The sequence below is a fragment of the Taudactylus pleione genome, unplaced genomic scaffold (genome assembly GCF_031769625.1).
Source record: "Taudactylus pleione unplaced genomic scaffold, aTauple2 ptg000256l, whole genome shotgun sequence".
Lineage (NCBI taxonomy): Eukaryota > Metazoa > Chordata > Amphibia > Anura > Myobatrachidae > Taudactylus > Taudactylus pleione.
Window position 1 is genome coordinate 24,320,577 of NW_028284658.1, and position 21,436 is coordinate 24,342,012.

Genomic DNA, 21,436 nt, shown 5'->3' on the forward strand with positions numbered 1-21,436 from the left:
AAGTGCTCTGCCTCTCTTGCTCCTTATTTTTAACCATTTCATTTGAATACAACAAACGCTATTAGTCATCAATAAAGCAGCTAATATTTCTCTCATACAGCAGAAATAAAGCATAAAATATGCCATAGCAACGCAAAACTCACCAATCATGTCCATGGATCATTCGCAAACAGCCAATCACATACAGTTTGCTAGTGCTGAGGGCCATTACCATCATCCACTATTCATATCTGCCCCTGATCACCCACAACCAGGGCCGTAACTATGGGTGTGCGAACGGTGCCACCACACAGAGAGGAAGGGCTCTGTGGACAGCACCGTTGCTGCCCCATGGCCCTTGCTTCTGGCTAGTAGGTGTCGTGCAGTGTCGTCCAGCGCGTCCACAGGAACGGGCACACTGCAGTCTGTGAAGCCAACTAGGAGTCCTCAGGACGTCAGCCCCTCCCCTTTTGTGCGACATCATGACATCACAAGCTCAGGGGGCGGGACCAGCACAAGGAGCATTTGTGTCCTGTTACGGCCCTGCCCACAACTAATATGGCTTTCTCTGGCCAAATGCACTCCCTTACTGTACACCCACATTATAACGCCTATGTTGCAAAGCCACCACCCCACATATTTATGCCACCTCTTTTGTGGGCTTGGAAGAACCAATGTGCCTGATGAATACATTCGCCTCTATATGATGGCATGTCATACGCAGTGGCGTAACTAGGGTATTTGGAGCCCAGGGCAAGATGAAAAATGGAGCCCCCTACCCCACCTATGTGAGCGCCGAAAAAGTGGACGTGGCCACTGAAAAATGGGGGCATGGCAACATGACACACCACCGTTTCTCGTCACTCTGGGAAGATTCCTTTCCATTCCATATGCACCTCAATACCCCCAGTAGTAGTGCCCTTTATGCAATGCCCCCCGTAGTAGTGCCCCTCATGCAAAGCCCACTGTAGTAGTGTCCCTTATACAATGTCCCCAGTAGCAGTGCCCCTTATGCAATGTCCCCTGTAGCAGTGCCCCTTGTGCAATGTCCCCTGTAGCAGTGCCCCTTGTACAATGCCCCCTTATGTAGTGCCCCCATAAATGCCCCTTAAGTGCCCCAGTAGTGCTTTTTATGCATTGCCCAATAAATAGCGCCCCTTATACAGTTCACCCAGTATTGCCCCTTATACTCTCCAGTAGTGCCCCTTATGCAGTACCCAATATATAGTGCACCCAGTAGTGCCCTATAGTGCCCACAGTTGTACCCCTTATGCAGTGTCCCAGTAGTGCAACTTATATAGTCCCCAATATATAGTGCCCCTTATGCAGTGCCCCCAATATTACCCAATATATAGTGCCTCCAGTAGTACCCAATATATAGTGTCCCCCTATGCAGTGCCCAATATACAGTGCCCCCAGCAGTAATGCCTTTTACACATAAGATACACACACAACACATAATTTACTTACCGGAATTCCCGCTCCCGTCCCGCTCGGCACTGTGGGAGAGACGCCTTCACCTAGTGAGGGAGACGGAAGGCCGAGATCATAAGTGAGCTCCAGCCTGGCTCTGACCCTGGGTGCAGCAGCCAATAAGAGTCTTTCTAACTCTTATTGACTGCAGTGCTAAACCAAACACGTCGCTGGCGTGTTTGTTTTAATGGGTAGTGCCGCGGACCGCACATGCCCTGGACTGCGGCTGTTCAGGTCCGACGGCGCCCAGGGCTTGTGCCTAGATGGATTAAGCAATAATATGTCTGCTTTACGCCGTATTAATATTGCAGAGGATGCTTACCAACCATCAGGACACAAAAAGGTAAAATTTACCTGTCAGGAAGAATGGAATTAGAAGTTGTGAAAAGGATGAGACACGTTCAGACATTTTGGGCTCAATCCTATCAGTTGTGAGTTGGGTCCTGTGAGCCACTTTTTTGTGCGCTCCGGCTGAGCAGGTGAAAAGGTAGTGAGAATCTAAATTTTAAGGAATAAATGTGGTGGCAGAACCTCTGGTACACCCCTTCCTATGAATTATCACACACTTCGAGGGGTTTAAATAGCATCATTTGACCAATAAAGACATGACAGTTTTCACGTAAATTTATCTAAAAAGCTCATTAATGGGTTAAATGATGTGAGACAGGTACGTGGAGTTGTATTGATGGACGAGGGTTTTTTGAACATGCAGATGAGAGGTAAAAGTGTCTATCCCAACTTTTTACAAACTTGTATAAAAACACTGAAAATTACTATACAGCATACATGCCTACTCTCCCAGGATGGGCGGGAGCTCCTGAAAATCGGCTAGCGCTCCCGGCCGCCCGGAAAAGTAGGTAAATCTCCGGAGCGGCCGCCACCCCCTTGCGTCCCCCCGCATCGCCCCCCCCGCATCCCGAGACACGTCCCCCGCAGCGGGAGGGGCCGATGACGCGATTTGCGCTGAATCTCGGCATTGTGAGGAGGGGGCAGAGCCACAATAACGCAATCGCGAGGTCATGCCCCCAATGCTTAATCATCTTCCCGTCATGCCCCCTTATGTTGCCCCCCCCCATCCTGCCGAAGAAGCCTGGCTTTCCCCTCCAGGAATGATGTAGCTGGATGTCGGCAAGTATGCTATACAGACCTAAAAAGTTCAAAAATCAGACATTTGACACTTTATAAAAATCTCAAGTACTTCCCTTATGGCCGCTAACAGCCTTCTAGGATCGGTATGATTTACCACCGGCCGCATGGTAAGGTAAGTATAAACTAACATAACCCCCCCTAACCCTCCCTTAGGGGTGCCTAACCCTCCTCTAAGTGCCTAAACCTAACCCCCCCTTCCCCGCTGCATAAAACCTAAGTCTCCCGGGGAGGTGCCTAACCCTAACCTCCCCCCCCGGGGGTGCCTAACCCAATCCCCCCTTCCCCTAGCCTAAACCCAACCCTCCCGAGGGGGTACCTAACCCTAAGTCCCCCCGCGAGCCCCTAACCTAACCCTCCCCCCGCGGCTGTCCGCGTCCGACTTACCATTGATCGGTAAGCCGGGTGTCGGGCTCCCGGCGTAGGTAAAATGACAGGCGTCGGAATCTCGGGATTCCGTCCGTCGGCTTCCCGACTGCTTCCCCAGCCTTCTATATGGTCCTGCTATCTCACATTTCACGTTTCTTGGCTCCAGGCTAGGTTCCCCACTTTTTCATGCACTTCTCCCAAGTCACATTTTGTAGAAAGTCGCACACCCTCACCGTGACTACTGCAAATAGCCATTTCTAATTGGATCTTGCATTTCTCTAGTGTGCGCATTTGTACGATGTGAGTGTCATGAAATAAACTCGCTTTTGCAAACTTGCCCTATGAAATAATTTGCTATTTTCCATCACCTTGTTCCTCTCAAAGCGAACCTGCCCACAAACCAACCATACCACAGCCAAGCCAAAGGACTCGTTCAATATAGTTTTTTTTATGCAATTGAGAATTTGTAACTAGATAGTTTAAAACGTTATTCACTCCTTGTACTGTATTTCTATGTGATTTACTATTCATAAAAGCTGGAATAAAATGCCATTTATTCACCACACAGACATCACACAGAGCGAGATCTCTCGGAAGAAATATGACAGGGAGAGAGGGTGAACTCATCATATACTGTGTGTGTGTATATAATATAATACCTTGCATTTTGCAGCCGAGTCTAAATAAAAGAAGGTGATTGGCTGTGTTACATGTGATCCACACTGAGCTGCCCTTAGTAGACGTATATATGACGTCACTTCCGCCCTTCTTCCGTGTATAGACTATAGATAGCATTCAGGAAAACATCCTACAGGGCAGATTACTGTGGGATGTTGTTGTTACCAGAGTATTATCTGCTGCCCTGATAGATCGGGGATACCGGAGCGGAGAGGTAAGCATGGGCTTTTATATTTTGTTTTTCTAGAGGCTGGGTCACCATAAGATGTCTACAGTCCCTTTTAATGCAGGAGCACTAGGCCAGGGGTATGCAACCTTTGGGTCTCCGATGCCAGCAGTTGTGGAACTACAAGTAGCAGTATGCCATGTCAGCTACAGACATTTAGTTCCACAAGAGCTGAAGAACCACAGGCTGCTTACTTTGTAAATGCAGCTATGGTAGGTTGTAATGTAAAATAAAATAGGATGTGAATAGTATTACAGTAAAATTACAGGATTTCAGAAGTGGCCCAGTGGGTTCTATTCCAATCAGAGCCCTATCTTTATGTTGGTTTCCTTTAATTTCTCAAAAAACATACTGGTATGATTATGTTAATGTGTGTCAAGATTCATTTTTACAAGCTATATGTTTTCTCCACATGGGTGATTCACTGTCATTCTCCCAATTGTGCTGTTTTCTTGGCATATTTAATTAAAATACACATCAGATAGACCTCCCTTGCTTTTTTGTGCCCAAGGAGTGAAAGAGACATTCACAGCAATACAATATAAAATGCGCTATAGAAAATAGACACACCTTGTACTTTTTCTTTTAGTGTGTGTGTTCTGTTATCTAGGTTGCCCTGAGCATGCATGGGTATGGTCATAGAGTTATTCATTGTCAGGAGCAGCCAGAGGGGTGACAAAGCCTTTTAGCTTTGAACATGAATTTGTAGAAGCTTGTAGCCTTTTGGCCAATCGGCAATCACATCTGTTTCTAAACATTAGGTCCTGTTCATGGGGGGGTTAATACACAAGTAACAATGCAAAAGAGCATTTTACGACCCTTAGACTCTGCCTTGTAATATTGAGTTGTCTGGATTTGTACATGTTGACATTGTCTTTATTGATACAAAAAAATGTAAAACAGTCTTTAGCCAACACATGAATTCATCACTTTTGATTTTATACATGTTGGTGCTATGTGCTGTTCTTATCCCATTACTTAGGGATATGGAGACTTCTAAATCATCCACGATGCAAGTGAGCTTTGTATGTCAGCGATGCAGTCAGCCGTTGAAGTTAGACACCTCCTTCAAAATCCTGGATAAAGTAACCATGCAGGAGCTGACAGGTGGGTTAGTTAGTACCAGCAACCTGTACATCACTGTACGCGAAGTCACTTTGATCTCTTAGTTGAACTTGTGAATGGAACAACCATCACTGTACTGTTTATACTCTGTAAAGGCGCACATCCACTTGCCGATTTCAATGAGCGATTTAACGATAACGATATCGTTCAATCGCTCATTAATCGTGCACAAATCGTTTACTTTTATGTCGGAAACTACTAGTGATGCGCGCTCTCCTGCAGGTCGTTTCCGACATCAATCATCGGGTGAACATGCTAGTCAATCTGCCGATGACAACAGATTGGGCATATTCACAGATGATGGAGGGTGCCTACACTGAACGATCAATCGTTCAGTGTAGGCACAGCACAGACTGTGAAACGACTGCACGATTAAAATGTCGTAATCGTGCAGTTATTTTTTGGGCCGCTAGTGGATGTGCCCGATTAGAACATTAATGGACCGCAACCTGAAAAATGTGTTGTTTTTTTTGTTGTTTTTTTTTTTTTTTTTTGCTCAGTTGTGCCAAGCACAGGAAAATCTTTATGCTAGATGTCACTTTGGTATCCCTATATACAGCCTAAGAGAATCTTGATGGCTGTGTCCGCTACATCTTTAACTGCCCTGTCCTATTTTTGGTTCTTTTCGGAATCTGAATTTCCCCTAGTGATGTCTTTTATAATATCACATCCATACTTTGCCTCTAGACATAGGAATTATGGGCCATCTGATACATTTTGATCCTGGGCAATTACTCTACTTGAGCTATGACTTTGAAAAAAAAATATATTTCTTAACTTAATTGTGCATGATATTGTATGAAAAACATGGTAATTACATTATTGTCTAATTAGGTGTACTTGCAGCCTCACCCTACATTATCAATCAGAGCAACTTGTATGACTCCCCCTGATTTTTCAAAGCAAATTCTGCATTCGTGTTACATATGATGACCTGACTCGCATACACCAAGCGCTGACCCTCCATCCACTCCTGCGCATTCTAGAATAAGGCAAGCTATGTGGTACCGGTCTATCCTCCTAGCTCCTGTGCACACTATGACTGTAGCGTTATTAGTAGACACCCATGTCCTGAAAGTTGCAGGGAGCAGGCCCATGATATTGTAACTAAGTTGTTCAATTGTGGTACCAAAACATTGTAGACAGGTAGGGGATGCAGCTAATGCCCACCCCAAGACCTAGAGGTCATGTACCTCCCCCTTAATCCATTTTTGCAGTGTCCACTGGGCCCTAGGCAGTGGGAGAATGACAATAATTATGAGGTTTAGAGTCTTAAATTTCATCATAACACTCACGCAAAATACATAGTCCTAAAATTCCCTTTATGTCTAAGCTAATGATTCATTTTGATTTTAGCAACACAACTTGAGGCAAATGTTACAGAATGGCCAGACATTTTCATGTTACAGGCCCATCTCTTGAGTGGAGAGTCTGAAAAATTTAATTTTTCTTTATCTACTAAATCAAATGAAGTTTAGTATTCCCTGAGTCACACCTCTTTTTAGTAAGTTTACTTTAGACACAAATAAAAAATATAGTGGTCGCTCACATCAGCTTAATGATATTGCACAGGTGCTTGTAAAGGGCGGGGTTTACTCTGAACCACAGAAGAAAAGGGTATTCCCTCCAGCACACTGCAACAATATCAGCAAAAAATACTTGAACCCTACATGATAATAGAAATTCAGAGGTATTAGTTGCATACATTTGCAAATATATGATTAAGTGCCGGGCCAGAGTCAAGGCTCCTCTATACCGGCGTCCCTAACATTCAGGGGTTCACGTCTGAGGTGCAGGGTACCCCAAGAATCCAGCCAAGGACCATCCCCAGGGCATCACACAAAAAGGGAAAGAAGGTGATCGTGAAGTGTAAAGTATAGATGTGTAAAGATAATCAATAAGTGTTAATATAATAAGAGAGAATTAAAATGACATAAATGATAAACAAACAAATAGAGAGGTGATAAAAAAGTATCTATGTGAATTAAGTGGTGATGCCCTGAAAAAGGCCCAGCCAGAGCAACTCCAGGGGCCCCACACCCAAACGCGCAACTGAACCAACTGCGCTTGACATGGAATGACCCATGAGCAAAAACTTGAGACCTTAATCATTGATGCCACTTAGGGTGGGTACACACTTGCATGATATCGGGACGATTTGGGCATATCATGCAGTGCAGTGTGTATGCCCAGCTGCGCGCTCCCGCAGGTCGCAAACGATATTGTGTGATTGGCAATCACACAATATCGCATGTGGGGCTGTATAGTTTAATGTAGGCCAGAAAGAGTGATTGTTCCATTGCTCATTAAATCTTCCTAGTGTGTACCGGCAATCTTGATTGGTCCGGGGCGAAGGGTAATCGCATCGTTCATTGGCAAGAATGCCAGTCATACAAGTGTGTACCCGGCCTTAGAAATTATTAAGTAGACCCAGTCACCAAGCTGTGACTAAAGTGTGCTTAGTTTTTTCTTATAGGTCAATTTATGGTTTATTGTAGAATAATAGTACGTATTTTGGCAGATCGCTCGTACCTTGCACCTAGAAACGTATGATCACAACAAGCCTACATTTTGAGTCCCCATACAAATGAAGAATACGATTTGTTAATAACCAAACCTATTTTACTACAGCTCCACTGGTAACAACAGCTGCTGCAAAACCAGGGGATACCCATGAAGATGATTTAAGTACTGAGGTAACCAAATTTATTATGTATTTGTGAGTTTGGATAGATCTATCTATTTTTTACAGAAAGAAGACATTGTTTCAGACCATGATATCTGAGAGTCTGCTCTTTTTTACCAGACAAACATTTGAATGTTCTGATTTGAGATACTGTACATAGTAAATGGAAAATAATGCTTTCTTTCTTTGTCTATTTTCCCAGTGGCATATTAAAGAGTATTTACTGGCAGTTTTAATGTCACCAGTGCTACTAGTAAAGTTTTGTAGCTTCTTTTGTGAAATCTTTATGCTGTCAAGTATGCTATAATTCATAATAAATGGCTTATTTTGTGGGGTTTTATTTTTTTTTTCTTAGGTCTCCAATTGGGGGACACTGAGAATACAGGACCTCATTCAGAGTCGGTCGTTGTGGCCGCACGGTCGTACGCCACCGATGTTCGCTAAACTGCGCATGCGTAAAGTTCGCAATGCACGTGCGCAAACTAGCTGCTACGATCAGGAATTTCTCTCTCCTTGAACACAGCCAGGTCGGTAGTTTGAGTGACAGAATGAGGCGTTTGTGGGTGGTAACAGGGGAAGGTGCTTGAAAACGGGGGAGTGGAGATCCGAACGCAGGCGTGCATAATTATGCGAATAGCGTTTTATGGGAGTGCATAATTAACAAAGTAGTGTCATGGCACACGTGACATGGGTGGTTTGTACACTGACCTGATCGTAGTGCTTAAGAGAGGGTATGGTCAACCTTAAGCTCTACGACCAGTTCCGATGGTTACCGATGGTCTCGATTAATTCTTATATGGCCGGAGATGACGTGTAATGCGTACGAGAAGGGGGCGTATTTTTTGTCTTACGGCCGCATCCTCCCCTTGGTCGGCCAGCTAACGATCCGATCTTAAGGACGCAACTTGCGAGTGCATCATTTGCATATCCGGCCCCTTTTCCCTTACGACCGTGCGGCCGCAACGACCGACTCTGAATGAGGTCCACAGTGTGGTATATGTTTGCTGAGGAATGCAAACACTTTAAATTCTAAACACATCTGAAGCTCCTCTTTTCGGTATACCCCATGCCTGCCGGGAGCACTTCAGTTTAAATGCCCCAAACTGTTTCTTAGGGCTGCTCCTACATTTTTACTTTTGTTATATTTTATTTTTTTGTTACACCATACTTGGCTGTGGTTTGGAGACTTTTGCTGAGAAACTCTGCACAGTGCTAGATGCATAACAATTCCTCTGCTCCTGATGCTGTGCCAGCCGCTAAGCTAAGGAAACACTCTCCATCTTCTGTGATAGGGCTTTTATCTCTCTAATAAATGCTGTAGGATCCAGGACCCAAGGATCTGTATTCATTAGTTTTACAGACCAACAGCAGAGTTTCTTGGCTTGGTGGAGTACTCTCTGGACACCCTAGAGTTCCTGAGTGATGCAGCTTTGAATGACACTCGTGTAAGAATTTTGGTGACTTACATTCCTGCCCACTAAACTCTGAAAATTCTTGCCGATTAATGCCCTTCTACCTAGGGGTCCTAGGTTTCTATCTTTTTGTACTGCAGGTGACGAAAGGGGTTTTTGATGTCAGCCCTTCATCTCTCAAGGAGGTTAGCAGAAAGACATGCAGCCTTGGACTACCTGACAACCTGACATTGTCAGCATGATGGGCAACAGCCTCACATGGGATCAATGGTTTAATTCCACTATACACTTCTGGGTGAAAGGTATCATAGCTCGGGATATTTCTTAGATCTCCTGGACTTCTTTCTCAGGCATTTTTTGCCTTAAGCCTTCCCTGAGACCAGGCAAAGCATTTTGCTCTTCTTCTTTACCCTCCTATTCCAGTTCCATATGGAGAAAGAGGTTTGGGTTTTACTCCAATCTCTTCCTTATGCAGAAATCAGACCGGTCTTTTCAGTCCTACTCTGAACTTGAAGTACTTGATCATCCAGCTCAGGGTGGAAAAATTAAAGATGGAATCTGTGAGATCAGTCATAAATTGTATGGACAGAGGTAAGTATTTGCACATCCCCTTATGGTGAGGGTCATCGGAGCATTCTCTGGTTTGCATTACAGAACTAGCAGCATCAGTTCAGGGTAATTCCGTTCGGTATTCAATTGTGGCGACTGCTTTTCTATGGTCTATGGATTACATTTGGCCCTGAAATTCCACCTATAGAATTTCAGCATCTGTGATATGTTGTGCACATGGTTCTGAAGTAAAAACAGAGAACTGGAATTGATCAAAAGATTGTCCATGTAGGGAGCGATATGAGGGTTATGCATGAGGGTTCTGGGGAAGAGGGTCTCTACCTTTTTTAAGCATTCCAATATGTGCAGCTTCACTTGAGGGAGTTTCAGGTTGTATTAATTGTGGAATAACTCTCCCCATAATCAGTCTAGTATTTAATCTGTTCCCACTATTATGCCAGTTTCTTGTTTGGTTGAGGGCAGAAAACCTCTGTCAAGGACGGCTCATTTTTCAGGGCCTGTGAACTCTGGAGGAATCCAAACTTCCGGTCAGTGTCCTGGAACTAATGGAGGTGTTTTATGTGAAAGAGGATGCATAAAGGCTGTAAAGATTTAGTCTGACAAAGTGGTGGCATACCTCAATTATAAAGGGGGGCATCAGGCAGTGGCGTAAGTTCATCCCAGATGCCCGGAGGCAAGTTATAATTTGGTGCCCCCCCATCACAGCCGTTGACACTGTAATGTAGCAATTCGCATGCAGACAGGCTATAGATAGACGAAGGCAGCAGCTGATGGTCTGACATGGAGCTCTCCACTAGTGTATGGTGGCTTCTCAGGTGCCGGGAAGGGGTGCCATGTATTGGGCGGCCGTGACAGTACACACCAGGTATATAGTTAGAGCCCTAAGTGGGGTGAATATGTTGTGAACAATGGAGGAGGTGCCCCTTCAGAGCTGGCGCCCGGCGGCAGGCGCCTCCATTGTCTCCCATAGTTCTGCCCCTGGCGTCAGGACGTTTTATATGACAGACCTGATTTGTAGGCCTACCTTTCTTTGAGGTTTGGGGTGTACTTTGGATCAAGCCTTCTTTTGAGCTAAAGGTAATATCCTGGTTTCACATTAATCAGGCTATTGTAATTCCAGCTTTGGACCCTCCTAGTCCTACAGAAGAAGAGGGCTCTCTTCATTTATTGGATGTGATTAGGCCTGTGTGGACTCTTGTTCAGACAATGATAGATGTTTGCAAGATGGTGGATCTATTTGTCCCCAATGAAGTTCAGAAAAGTAATTTTCCTGTTTCTAAGCAGTCCATCGCTAGGTGGATGACTTCCTTTCGGCTTGCAGTGGGTCTGGGCAGCCTGTAACTAAAAATCTCACTTTCTACCACATTGGTGAGTGTTCCTGGGTGGTGTGGCACAGAACTGAGCAGCTGTTTAGGGCTGACACCTGTCATTTGTTCATACATCCACGCAATTCTACAGGTTCCATGTGTTTGAATCCAGGGATGTAAATTTTCAAAGAAAGGTGCTTTGCCCTGCTTACACAGAGTATACTTACCCTTAGAGGTAGCTTTGGTCATCCCCAGTGTGCCCAAATTGTAGGACTAAAAATAAATCTCTTTTTATTTACCTAGAGTCCTTTATTTTCTTCAGGCAGGCTTTTAACGCGAAAACTAAGATTTCTGATATTTACTGTTAAATATTCTTAGAGTCCATCTGCAACAGCGATCCCTACTTACAATCATTGGTACACTTGCGCCGTAGGGGTTATTCGCACAGTAGCAAAAAAACACTCAGCTGCTCAAACATTGACACTGCGTCCACCTCTGAATCAGGGCCGATGTTGAGCAGCTTTGGAGAATGGTTTTAATATAGTTTTTGTTTTTTAAGTTGCCATGTAATTTTAAAATGTGCGTATTTAGGGCCTGATTCAGCAGTGCATGCTAGTGCACTGCTGAATGCAGATTCCCGTTTGGCAATCTGCGCAGGCGCCAGACCCATTCTGCACATGTGCCAAATGGGTCTGCGAGTTCACTTGCAAACTGGCAGTAGATTGTCGATGATTGACAGTCTGCTGCCATTTGAGGGCAGGGAGGGGGCGGCAACAGCTTCCGTTACCCGAAACAGAGGCGTGTCGCCACTGTTGCGGGAGAGGAAAGTGGCCAGGATCTCCGTCGGGTGACAGAGATTTCCTGGCCTCTTCCTCTAAACTGCAGCAGTCGGCTGCAAGACCCTATGGGTCACCGCAGCCGGCCGATGGTACGCAGATTAACCGATGCTGCGTTGAACAATGCAGCTTGGGTAAGTAATGCACAGGGGGCTTGATGCCTCCTGTGCATTACCATATCTGCAAAGGATCCCAATTGGAAAGCTGTCTGAGTGCAGCTTTGCAATTACGATCCTTACAGAATCAGGGCCTGATTCAGAGCCGGATGCTCTGACAAGAACGCTCGCTCTGAATCAGTGCCCTCCTACCTAATATTGGAGCGGCCTCCTGGCCGCTCGCATAGCTGTGGGTAACCACCCACAGCTTATGTGAGCGGCCAAAAAGATGGTCGCGATGGTCAAGACCATCGCGACCATCGGGCTTGCGACGAGACCCTTGTGGTAGGGTCTCGCTGCCGCAAGCCCAGGAGTGCTTTTGGCTCTCACTAGTGATGTCAGTGGGGCCGGCCCCAGACGGTAGGTGTTCCCATGGGAACGCCTCCGTCTGGGCAGCAACGCCCCAGGCACGCCCACCAAAGGGGGCGTGCTGTCACTCACCATCGACAGCACGCCCCCTTTGGTGCCGTCGCTATGCGGGCCTCGCGCATGCGCACTAGGGCACCATCGACCCGCTTGCGAGCGCTCAGCACTCGCCAGCGGGTCTGAATCTGGCCCTCAGTCCCTTAGTTCACAAAATAATCAGCGTATTTTCCCTAATCAAGAAAGCTTAGATTTTGTGAATTCATCACATAAACGAGGTTTTGCGTACAGATTATTACCACTTAAAACAAAATAAAATTGTGAATTAATTTTATAATGTTTTATTGGCACATAACCATAGTTGTGTTTTTACATATTTTTATTTTGTGTGACTTTGATATTGTGATTAATATTTACAGGAAACCTTTATGGAAAACAGGCTGGATGGAGTTTCTAGAAGATTAATCCCTCCTGCCAGGTACACCATGCAATATGACATTATTTGTTTAAAAAAAAATAAAATAAATCAAAATCCTGAAAATGAATGTTCCAATTGAAGACTGATAGCACAGAAGTAATTGGCCTTGTCAATCATTTGGCAATCCAGCTGTTACTGAATATTTCTACAATGTGGAGACCGAAGCTGGGTCTTCAGTATGGCATGCAAACCGTGCCCATTCACAGTGAATCATGTGTGCTGTGAAAAGGTCTCTAAGCTCATGGTTCAAATGAATGTCCAGTTGAACATACTGTGAGGTTCCTTAAGCATGCACATATGATTTACTGATTTTCAGTATTGCATATGTTCTCACATGACCGTGACCTATACATCCGTGAAATAAACCTACTGTACATTATGGACTGTACGTTCTTTTAAGCCACACAATATGTTATAGCTCACACTGTCCACTTACAGAGGTGTTCAGGCAACCCGTTATGTGTTTTGGAAGTAATGTAAGGAAGTGTAATTTATTTAAATAAATGAAAAATCCCCCCCCCAAAAAAAAAAAAAAAAAAAAAATGAACTGTAAATACTTCATTCTCAGTGGTTGATCAGGTTTCCTCATTAGGCAGTACTTCTTACACCTTTTAGACACTATGGATGACAAACCCATCTTTGTAACACAATGATCTGGCTCAAACTCCTCCTTGTGATTGGTGATCGTTTCTTACCTAAATGATTTCTACTTGGGCCTTTAGGATGATGTCCACAGAAAGTGCAAACAGCTTCACATTGATAGGAGAAGCATCTGATGGAGGCACGATGGAGAACCTAAGTAGAAGACTCAAGGTAACCGAATGTAGTAATCAACCTATCACTACTATGTATTGTAAGCAGCTATAGAATGACACCTAGAATCATTCCATCTGTATTTCAGGTGACTGGAGATCTCTTTGACATCATGTCAGGACAGACTGATGTGGACCATCCCCTTTGTGAAGAGTGTACAGACACTCTTTTAGACCAGCTTGATAACCAGCTGAATATCACAGAGAACGAGTGTCAAAACTACAAGTATGAGACCTAGGGAATTGCAATATAGAGCAAACCGGAAACCTAATACACATCATCAAATCTGGTTACCATGATCTTTGCTTATGTATAGTGATATCTTCCATGTTTGTAAAATGACTGCTAAGTACCGGGAGGTATTTGAGCATGTTCTCTTATGTGAATTGCACAAGATCCACAGAGTGTTTTCAGCATAATAACATTATTTGACAGCCCTGACTCTAAGACATCCAAGATGATCATAGAGGAAATGTGGGTGGCTTGCTGGGATCAAACTTTTTGAGCTGCACATTTCTTACATGGTATTATAAAGGCCATGGGTCTGATTCTGAGTGGGACGCATCTGTGGCTGCTTTTCCATACGGCAGGCTTCCTTATGCTAATACAAGAATCCACCCTAATATGCCAAAGATCCATGTGGTAGCCTATCCTGCCCCGGTTTTTTGTCCGCAGCTGCAACCTTCAGTATCTGGACTTTCAGCCACCCCATGCTGGGTGCAAAAGATCCCTCTGAAATAGGTGTCCATTTTCTGTCCGCATGCTATGATCGAGCACTGAAGCTGGCATACATACCCATGGCACTCCCAAGAGATGGCATACTTGCGTTTTTTTTTTATCACCACCCAGAAATGCCCATTTCACGGACCGTGTGGTCTGTTGACAGGCGAAAAATCCATGCTCCTTAGTGACCTTCATCTGTGTGTGTACGTCTGATCCAGTGCTTGATCTTTCATGGATTTCTTACTTTGTTCCATCTGCTGGAATCCGCAAGATCCATACTCCATTTTACTCAGAATCAGGCCCTTTGTCTTTATGTTGTCAGAGGCAGAACTTGTTTACATTGTGTTTTCAGACGCTGCCTGGAGATTCTGGAGAGGATCAACGAAGATGATAAGGAGAAACTAGAAGCCAAGTTGAAGGAGCTAGCGGAGGATGAGGATAGGCTGATTCAGGAGTTGGAGGAAGTGGAGAGAAACCAAGAACAGGTGGCTCAAGACATAGAAAAAGTCAGACAAGAGGCAGAGCGGCTGGAGCAGGAGGAGGCTCAGTAAGTGTGATAATTACTTTAGTACAGCTCTTTATAAAAGAGCTATCATCTTTCTGTATATTACATTTTTAATTTAAGTTTGAACAAGATTTATACATTAAACATATGGCGGCTGATGCAGAGTTGCAAGCATGGAAGTCGATGTTGCTCCTGCATTGCGTTCATGAAATGTGTAGATTTGCCTGTATGTAGAGCTATACACATCTCTGCTACTGGACTCCCCCCTATCCGTATGCATAGTTTCATAGTTGATAGCATAGATATCCGTGTGCACTTACACGAGTCCTATCCTTGATGCTAAAGATCCATCTGAAAACCGGCTTAAGAACAAATCTTCATAACCCACAAATCCATTGACCCGTCCTCGCTGAGCTTGACCTACGTGCAAATGCCCTGTTAACACACATGTATGCCCTTTAGTCACATGTAGAGGTGCAACTGAGAAGTGTATAAAAAACAAAGACTTTTTGTTATCGGCACTAACAATAATATACTGCTATTCTGTGTATATAGCACATAAAAGCATGGGGATTTTGTTCATATTTTGATGAACATTTAATCTTGCAGCCGCCCTTAAGTGACCTGAATTCTCTGCAGTCCTGCACTAGCCTATATGCTTCAATAAAAATACTCATCTAAAGAGAAAAATTGAGTGCGGGCATATTTCTTTTCTGAGAAGGGTATGACTGCATCACCCATGCCTGCTTACACTTGGGGTCTGGGCTTGAATTTGTCTCTACATCAGCCCCATAGAGTTACTCATGTTACATGATGCCTGACCGTTACCCTTCTTTCCACTCCCCTTCACTTAAGATACCAAAAAGAGTACAGTGAGTTCAAGCGCCAACAGTTGGATTTGGACGATGAACTAAAGAGTGTAGACAACCAGATGAGATATGCGCAGTTGCAGCTGGACAAGCTGAAAAAGACAAATGTCTTTAATGCCACCTTCCATATATGGTAAGCTGTGATGCCAGAGTACCTTATGTATATGTGGACCTTTTATAGTAGTTTTAAATGTTAGCCCTTATTTTTGTACTCCATTTATGCGGTGTGCCCATGGAGGTAGGGGCTTCATGTGGAATGTTCCCATAACCTTGTTTGTTAGATCTGAAAGTAGTGGATACATTGCTGTAGATTATTGCGTAACAGTGGCACAGTGGTTAGCATTATTGCCTCGTAGCACTGGGGTCATGGGTTAGATTCCCACCAGGGCCTTTTTATGTGTGTCTCCCCATGTTTACATGGGTGCTGACAGGTGCTAAGGTTTCCACCCACACCCAAAATCATACTTGTAAGTGTGTGTATGTGCGCCTGTATAATAGGGAATGTAGTGTGTATTTCATGGATTTTCAATAAGATTATAAGAATTTGTACTGTACTGTTCTCTCACTGACTCTTCTCATAGGCATAGTGGTCAGTTTGGCACAATTAACAACTTCCGGCTTGGTCGTCTACCCAGTGTTCCTGTGGAGTGGAACGAAATCAATGCAGCTTGGGGTCAAACAGTTCTACTACTGCATGCCTTGGCCAACAAGATGGGACTTGAGTTCCAAAGGTGAGGCATAGGCCAAATGCCATTTTCCATACAATCTACAGCTGCTTCTCCAGTGCTATCGTTATTAAATATTTTCTGTATGCCAAAATTCATCTTCCTATTTCCCATGTAGGTACCGCCTGGTGCCATTTGGAAACCATTCTTATTTGGAATCACTTACAGATAAAGCTAAGGTAGTTAATTGTGTGTATATTAAGTTGTGCGTTTTGACATAATTTTAAAATAAAATAGAAAAATAATCATCCAGCATTAGAAGCCCAAATGATTCTTGCTACATCTGTACTCTATCTATTGATAAAGTAACCTTAAGATTAGTTAAGAAGTCACATTGGAGGCACAATAAACAATAGGATGTCATTCTGTCTTCTCCTGAAGGAGCTTCCACTGTACTGTTCAGGTGGGCTAAGATTTTTCTGGGATAACAAGTTTGATCATGCAATGGTGGCCTTCCTGGACTGTGTGCAGCAATTTAAGGAAGAAGTAGAGCGAGGAGACACTGGGTTCTGCCTTCCCTACAGGTAAGTGACCTTTCTACACTTTTGTGTGTGTGACTAGATGTATACAAAGGAAATCCTTGAGTCTGTTATGAATGATGCACCTTTTGAGGACCCAGGGTTAGATGTATTATGATGTTGCTAATGGACGGTATTCGTGTGGACCACTTCACCTTCGGATTGTGGTGAAGCAGGTCCTGATAATGGCCACATGCATTATTCTATGTTGTTCTGAAGTAGGAGAGTGTTAATTAACCTGTCCGGTGATCTGCACTCTCATATTTGTGACTGCTCAATTCAGTGCTTTAGTTTGCACTGTGCAGGCGCCACTTCTCTTCATCTCTGCAGCCCCCGAGCTTGTGTGCTTGTGTATGCGTGTTTATCTTTGAGAGACACAGAGAGGCGGCTGTTTCTGGCTCCCTCCACCCGGAACAGAGGGGGAGTCTGCAGCAGTGCCAGTCTGACCTGGTGAAATTGTTAAAGCCAAGAATCAGAATGGTCATATGGCAAACACATCGGCGCACTGTCATGTAGATAGAAGCGCATAGCACCCCAGTCATTCCAAACACAACTCCTGATTAGTACATATGGTAGAGGCATTATTAGCAGCACATAACGTGCACTGAATCTACTAAACTCCATAGCGCAGCATAATACATCTACCCCACTATTACTAAATTGTAAGCTATTTCTTCTATTTATCTGTAGAACATATGCCCACAAAAATAATCTGAATAATCTTTTTTTTTTTTTTTGGTCATCTAGAGATTACTAAATAACTTACTCTATTCTTTCTGTGAACTAAAGCACATAGATGCAGGGCCGGATTAATAATGGGGCTGACGGCGCTTCAGCTCCAGGCCCACCATAAGAATAGGCCCACAGACATTGAAGTGTGTGTGCTGCTGTGTAGATAGGGTTGTTTCCCTTCTACAGCAACCTGCCAGTGGCCATCCCATCCAGTCTGAGGGCCCGCCCCCTTCCCCGTCTCCTGCCCGGCTGCGGCTTCGGTGGATTATAAAGAGCCGCCAGCAGCATAAACTTCTTCAACAGGAGGGCAGCGCAATGGAGGGCTTGGCTTCACTAGCCCTCAACGCGCCGCTCACAGTGATTTGGCAGCAGCGCCGCCTCCACGTCACTGAATGTGACGTCAGAAGTGCCGCTCACCGCCACCACTGCACAGCAGCACCCTCAAGCAGCTCAGCGACTATGTCCACCAGCGGCGGGGTCACGATGAAGCGATTCAGCATAACAATGGCAAATAAAAGTGCAATATTTGAATAAGATAGGAAGGGGCAGGTGCCAGATTACATTTTTTGTCAGGGTGCATACAAACATAATAATTACCAAGCTAAATACCCACACTGGGCCAGCAATGGCACAGCAGGATCCCAATCACATTCTTTGTTTACAGCTCACTTGTGGTGTGGATGCTCCGTGTCACCAAGTCTCGTGAGACCTGTGAACTGTGAAGTCATCACGTGAGACGAAGCAGGGTCTGTATGCATCCTGACGTAAATTTGTAGTGTGTGTGTGTGTGTGTGTGTGTAGATAGAAATCTTACGGTCCATCACTGATAATTGACAATGTGCACATGAGCAGTGTCACAGTCTTAGGATGAGTCTTTCCAGGATGGTTGAATGTATGGTGGTTCAAATCCCGACAGCGGCAGGCCGAAATGGCTGAAAACACCGATCGTCCCCAGGTAAGTATGAACTAACCTAACCACCCTAACCCTCCTTAGGGGTGCCTAACCCTAATCCCCCCCTGTAATTGCCTAAACCTAACCCACCCTTCCCCGCCGCCTAACCCTAAGAGTCGTCCCAACAGGCCCCCCCCCCCCGGGGGTGCCTAACCCTAACCTCCCCCTGGCCTAACCATAAACTCCCGGGGGGGTGCCTAACCCCAAGTCCCCCCCAGGAGCACTAAACCTAACCCTCTCCCCCGCGCGGTTGTCCGCAGTGGCGCCCGGCATCACTTAGATTGGGATGCCGGGTGCCGGTCTCCCGGCGTAGGTAAAATGACCGGCGTCTACATCTAGACGTCGGTCACTTCACCCTCGCCGGAATATGACAGTCGGGAAGCCGGCTGTCGGTATAGTGTCAGCCGGCGGTCGGTATAATGTCAGCCGGCTTTCCGATTGCATACCGAATGTATGTGGGTAGCTATGCTCCATGATGCTAGCCACATATCACGGCACAGACCACACCCCCATATCAGTAGTCGCACCCCCTGCAACAGCACACAATAGGCCCTTCATAGATTTCAGCTCCAGGCCCATGAGGACCTTAATCTGGCACTGCATAGATGACATCGGACCAAATTATTTTGATCCAGATGCCTTAACCTGTTTATCTTAAATGTGATTAACATGCAGACTTTAAATCTGAAATAATTGATGTAATGCACATAGTATACTGTATATGAGAATATTTGCCAAGTAGGTACAGCTTTAACAATATTAGAAATCATTATCTATGTAGTATGTAAAAACTATGACTTGTGTACTGATGTCTCACCAGGGTATATGCTATTACATAATACAAGTGTTCCTCCTAATGAATGATCAGCCAGTGAGCATTTATACAGAGGCTATTTATACATCTGTTTGTCATTGTATTCATTATGCAGGTGTGTTACAATAATATTCTTGTTGCACAATTCTAATAAACTTAAACTGTGGGAATTCTTAAAGAAATTAGGTCCTCATGAGGGGGTTCTATTTGCTGTTGGTCCCACCCACTGTTTACATGAAGACATTCTAAATCCCAGCGCCAAACGTCATTATTTTGGTACCATTCTTTCAATGACCCAAAGCGTGGAAGTACTTGGGACAGGAGGTGGGACCAACAGGGCGGTCTTTGTCAGCTTGCGTAAATCCATCTTATCTTTATGGGAGCCTTATTTTTTCCAAGACCTATGGAGCATAAACCATGCTGCTCCTAGAAATACCCCCAGTTAAGGTAAGGTTACGAGTAACATTTTCACAATATTTCAAAGTGTGAATTATTCATTAAATCCGTATGCTAATTATCTTACATGTTATTTCAGGATGGATGTTGAGAAGGGGAAAATAGAAGACACCGGTGGCAATGGCGGATCCTACTCTATTAAGACACAGTTTAACTCTGAGGAGCAGTGGACTAAGGCTCTGAAATTCATGCTGACCAATCTGAAATGGGGATTGGCTTGGGTTTCCTCTCAGTTCTACAACAAGTGACATGGGGGATGGTGGCTGGACCACAGCTCACATTTCATCAATGTTTGATTTCAATGGCACTAAGGAGGGGTGTTCTAATGGGTGTATGTATAATGAACCCTTTCCCTGCCTGAGGCTGGCTCCTCTGGCGCTAATGCAGCGATTTCACTTGTAACACCAGTGATGCGACATGGAGGCCACTTGTATAAACAGACCAGTAATCTTGCACTGCAGAAAGCGGAGCCACCTTGAAAGCTTGTTTAGGTCATAGCTAAAATATATATAATTTAGATCAAATGTATAGAAAATAGAGAGTATATTGCTACTTCTAGTTATGCAATGAAATATGTTTTAGCAATCAAGACACTTGTATAGGGGTATTTTTTTTTCTTTCTCTGGCTGCCTATATCATCCCTCCTCTGCCACATAATGGGTGGGATGGAACCAATCTATTGACACTTCCTGTACAGTTGTATTGTATTCCTGTATTTGACCTCAAGCAATAGATGACACTGAGGCTTTTGCAGCAATGTAATGGACTTCTAATGTAATGAATGAGTTGTTTGAAAATAAAGTTATTTGTAATGTATATTTCCAGCATCTGTGCACTGATGATATAAAACACTGAAATAAAGATGGTTTTGCAATTGTAGCATAAATATTTCAGTAGCATTTTATACATATACTTAAATAAAAAAGCTGTTAAATATTATTTATTTTAGATATTTAAAGTGCATTCGGTATATAAATACAAAACTGTGCTACACTGCTGCCTCCTTTTTCCTGCCACTAATGGCTCATTGCAAAAAAATACATCATACTTAAGTGTACACTGTTTTGTAATTAATAACTTTGCTAAAGAGATTAAACTGCCAAAAATGTTTTTTGTTTTAAATGGTAAAAACAAGGGTATTACAATTTATCTAATTATACAGAAGTTGTCAACCAATGTGTATAAATATGTTTATTAAATGTAAATCCTTCAGATATCCGTGTTGCCACTGCTATATATGAGTGCTCACTTTTGGCCACAAGGTTTTTTTTTTTTTCTGTTTGTTTGTTTGTTATAAAGTGACATTTTAATTTTACATAAATTATTCAACACACATTTTGCTATTTCAAGTGGCGCTTTGGCATAGACTACTAGGTACCATGGAAAGCATGCACTGGGATGAGGAGTAGAAATCCTATTTTCTACTTCAGGGTCCATAGGGTATCCACAGGATACCTTGGGGTATAGGTGTGACGTCAGTCGCAGGGCACCAAAGAGTTAAGCTTTCAGCCTCCCAGGATGCACTA

General features: G+C 44.1%; 1 protein-coding gene across 1 annotated transcript; it reads left to right on the plus strand.

Moving 5' to 3' along the window:
- The first annotated feature begins 3,720 nt into the window (after positions 1 to 3,720).
- BECN1 (beclin 1) lies at positions 3,721 to 21,124 on the plus strand. The gene is made up of 12 exons (XM_088480753.1): positions 3,721 to 3,859; positions 4,854 to 4,978; positions 7,628 to 7,692; positions 12,745 to 12,803; positions 13,526 to 13,616; positions 13,705 to 13,841; positions 14,692 to 14,886; positions 15,700 to 15,846; positions 16,295 to 16,444; positions 16,557 to 16,617; positions 16,820 to 16,962; positions 19,990 to 21,124. Exons 2-12 carry the CDS (start codon positions 4,858 to 4,860, stop codon positions 20,156 to 20,158), a joined length of 1,338 nt encoding a protein of 445 aa, XP_088336879.1. The 5' UTR covers positions 3,721 to 3,859; positions 4,854 to 4,857; the 3' UTR covers positions 20,159 to 21,124.
- Positions 21,125 to 21,436: the final 312 nt, after the last annotated feature.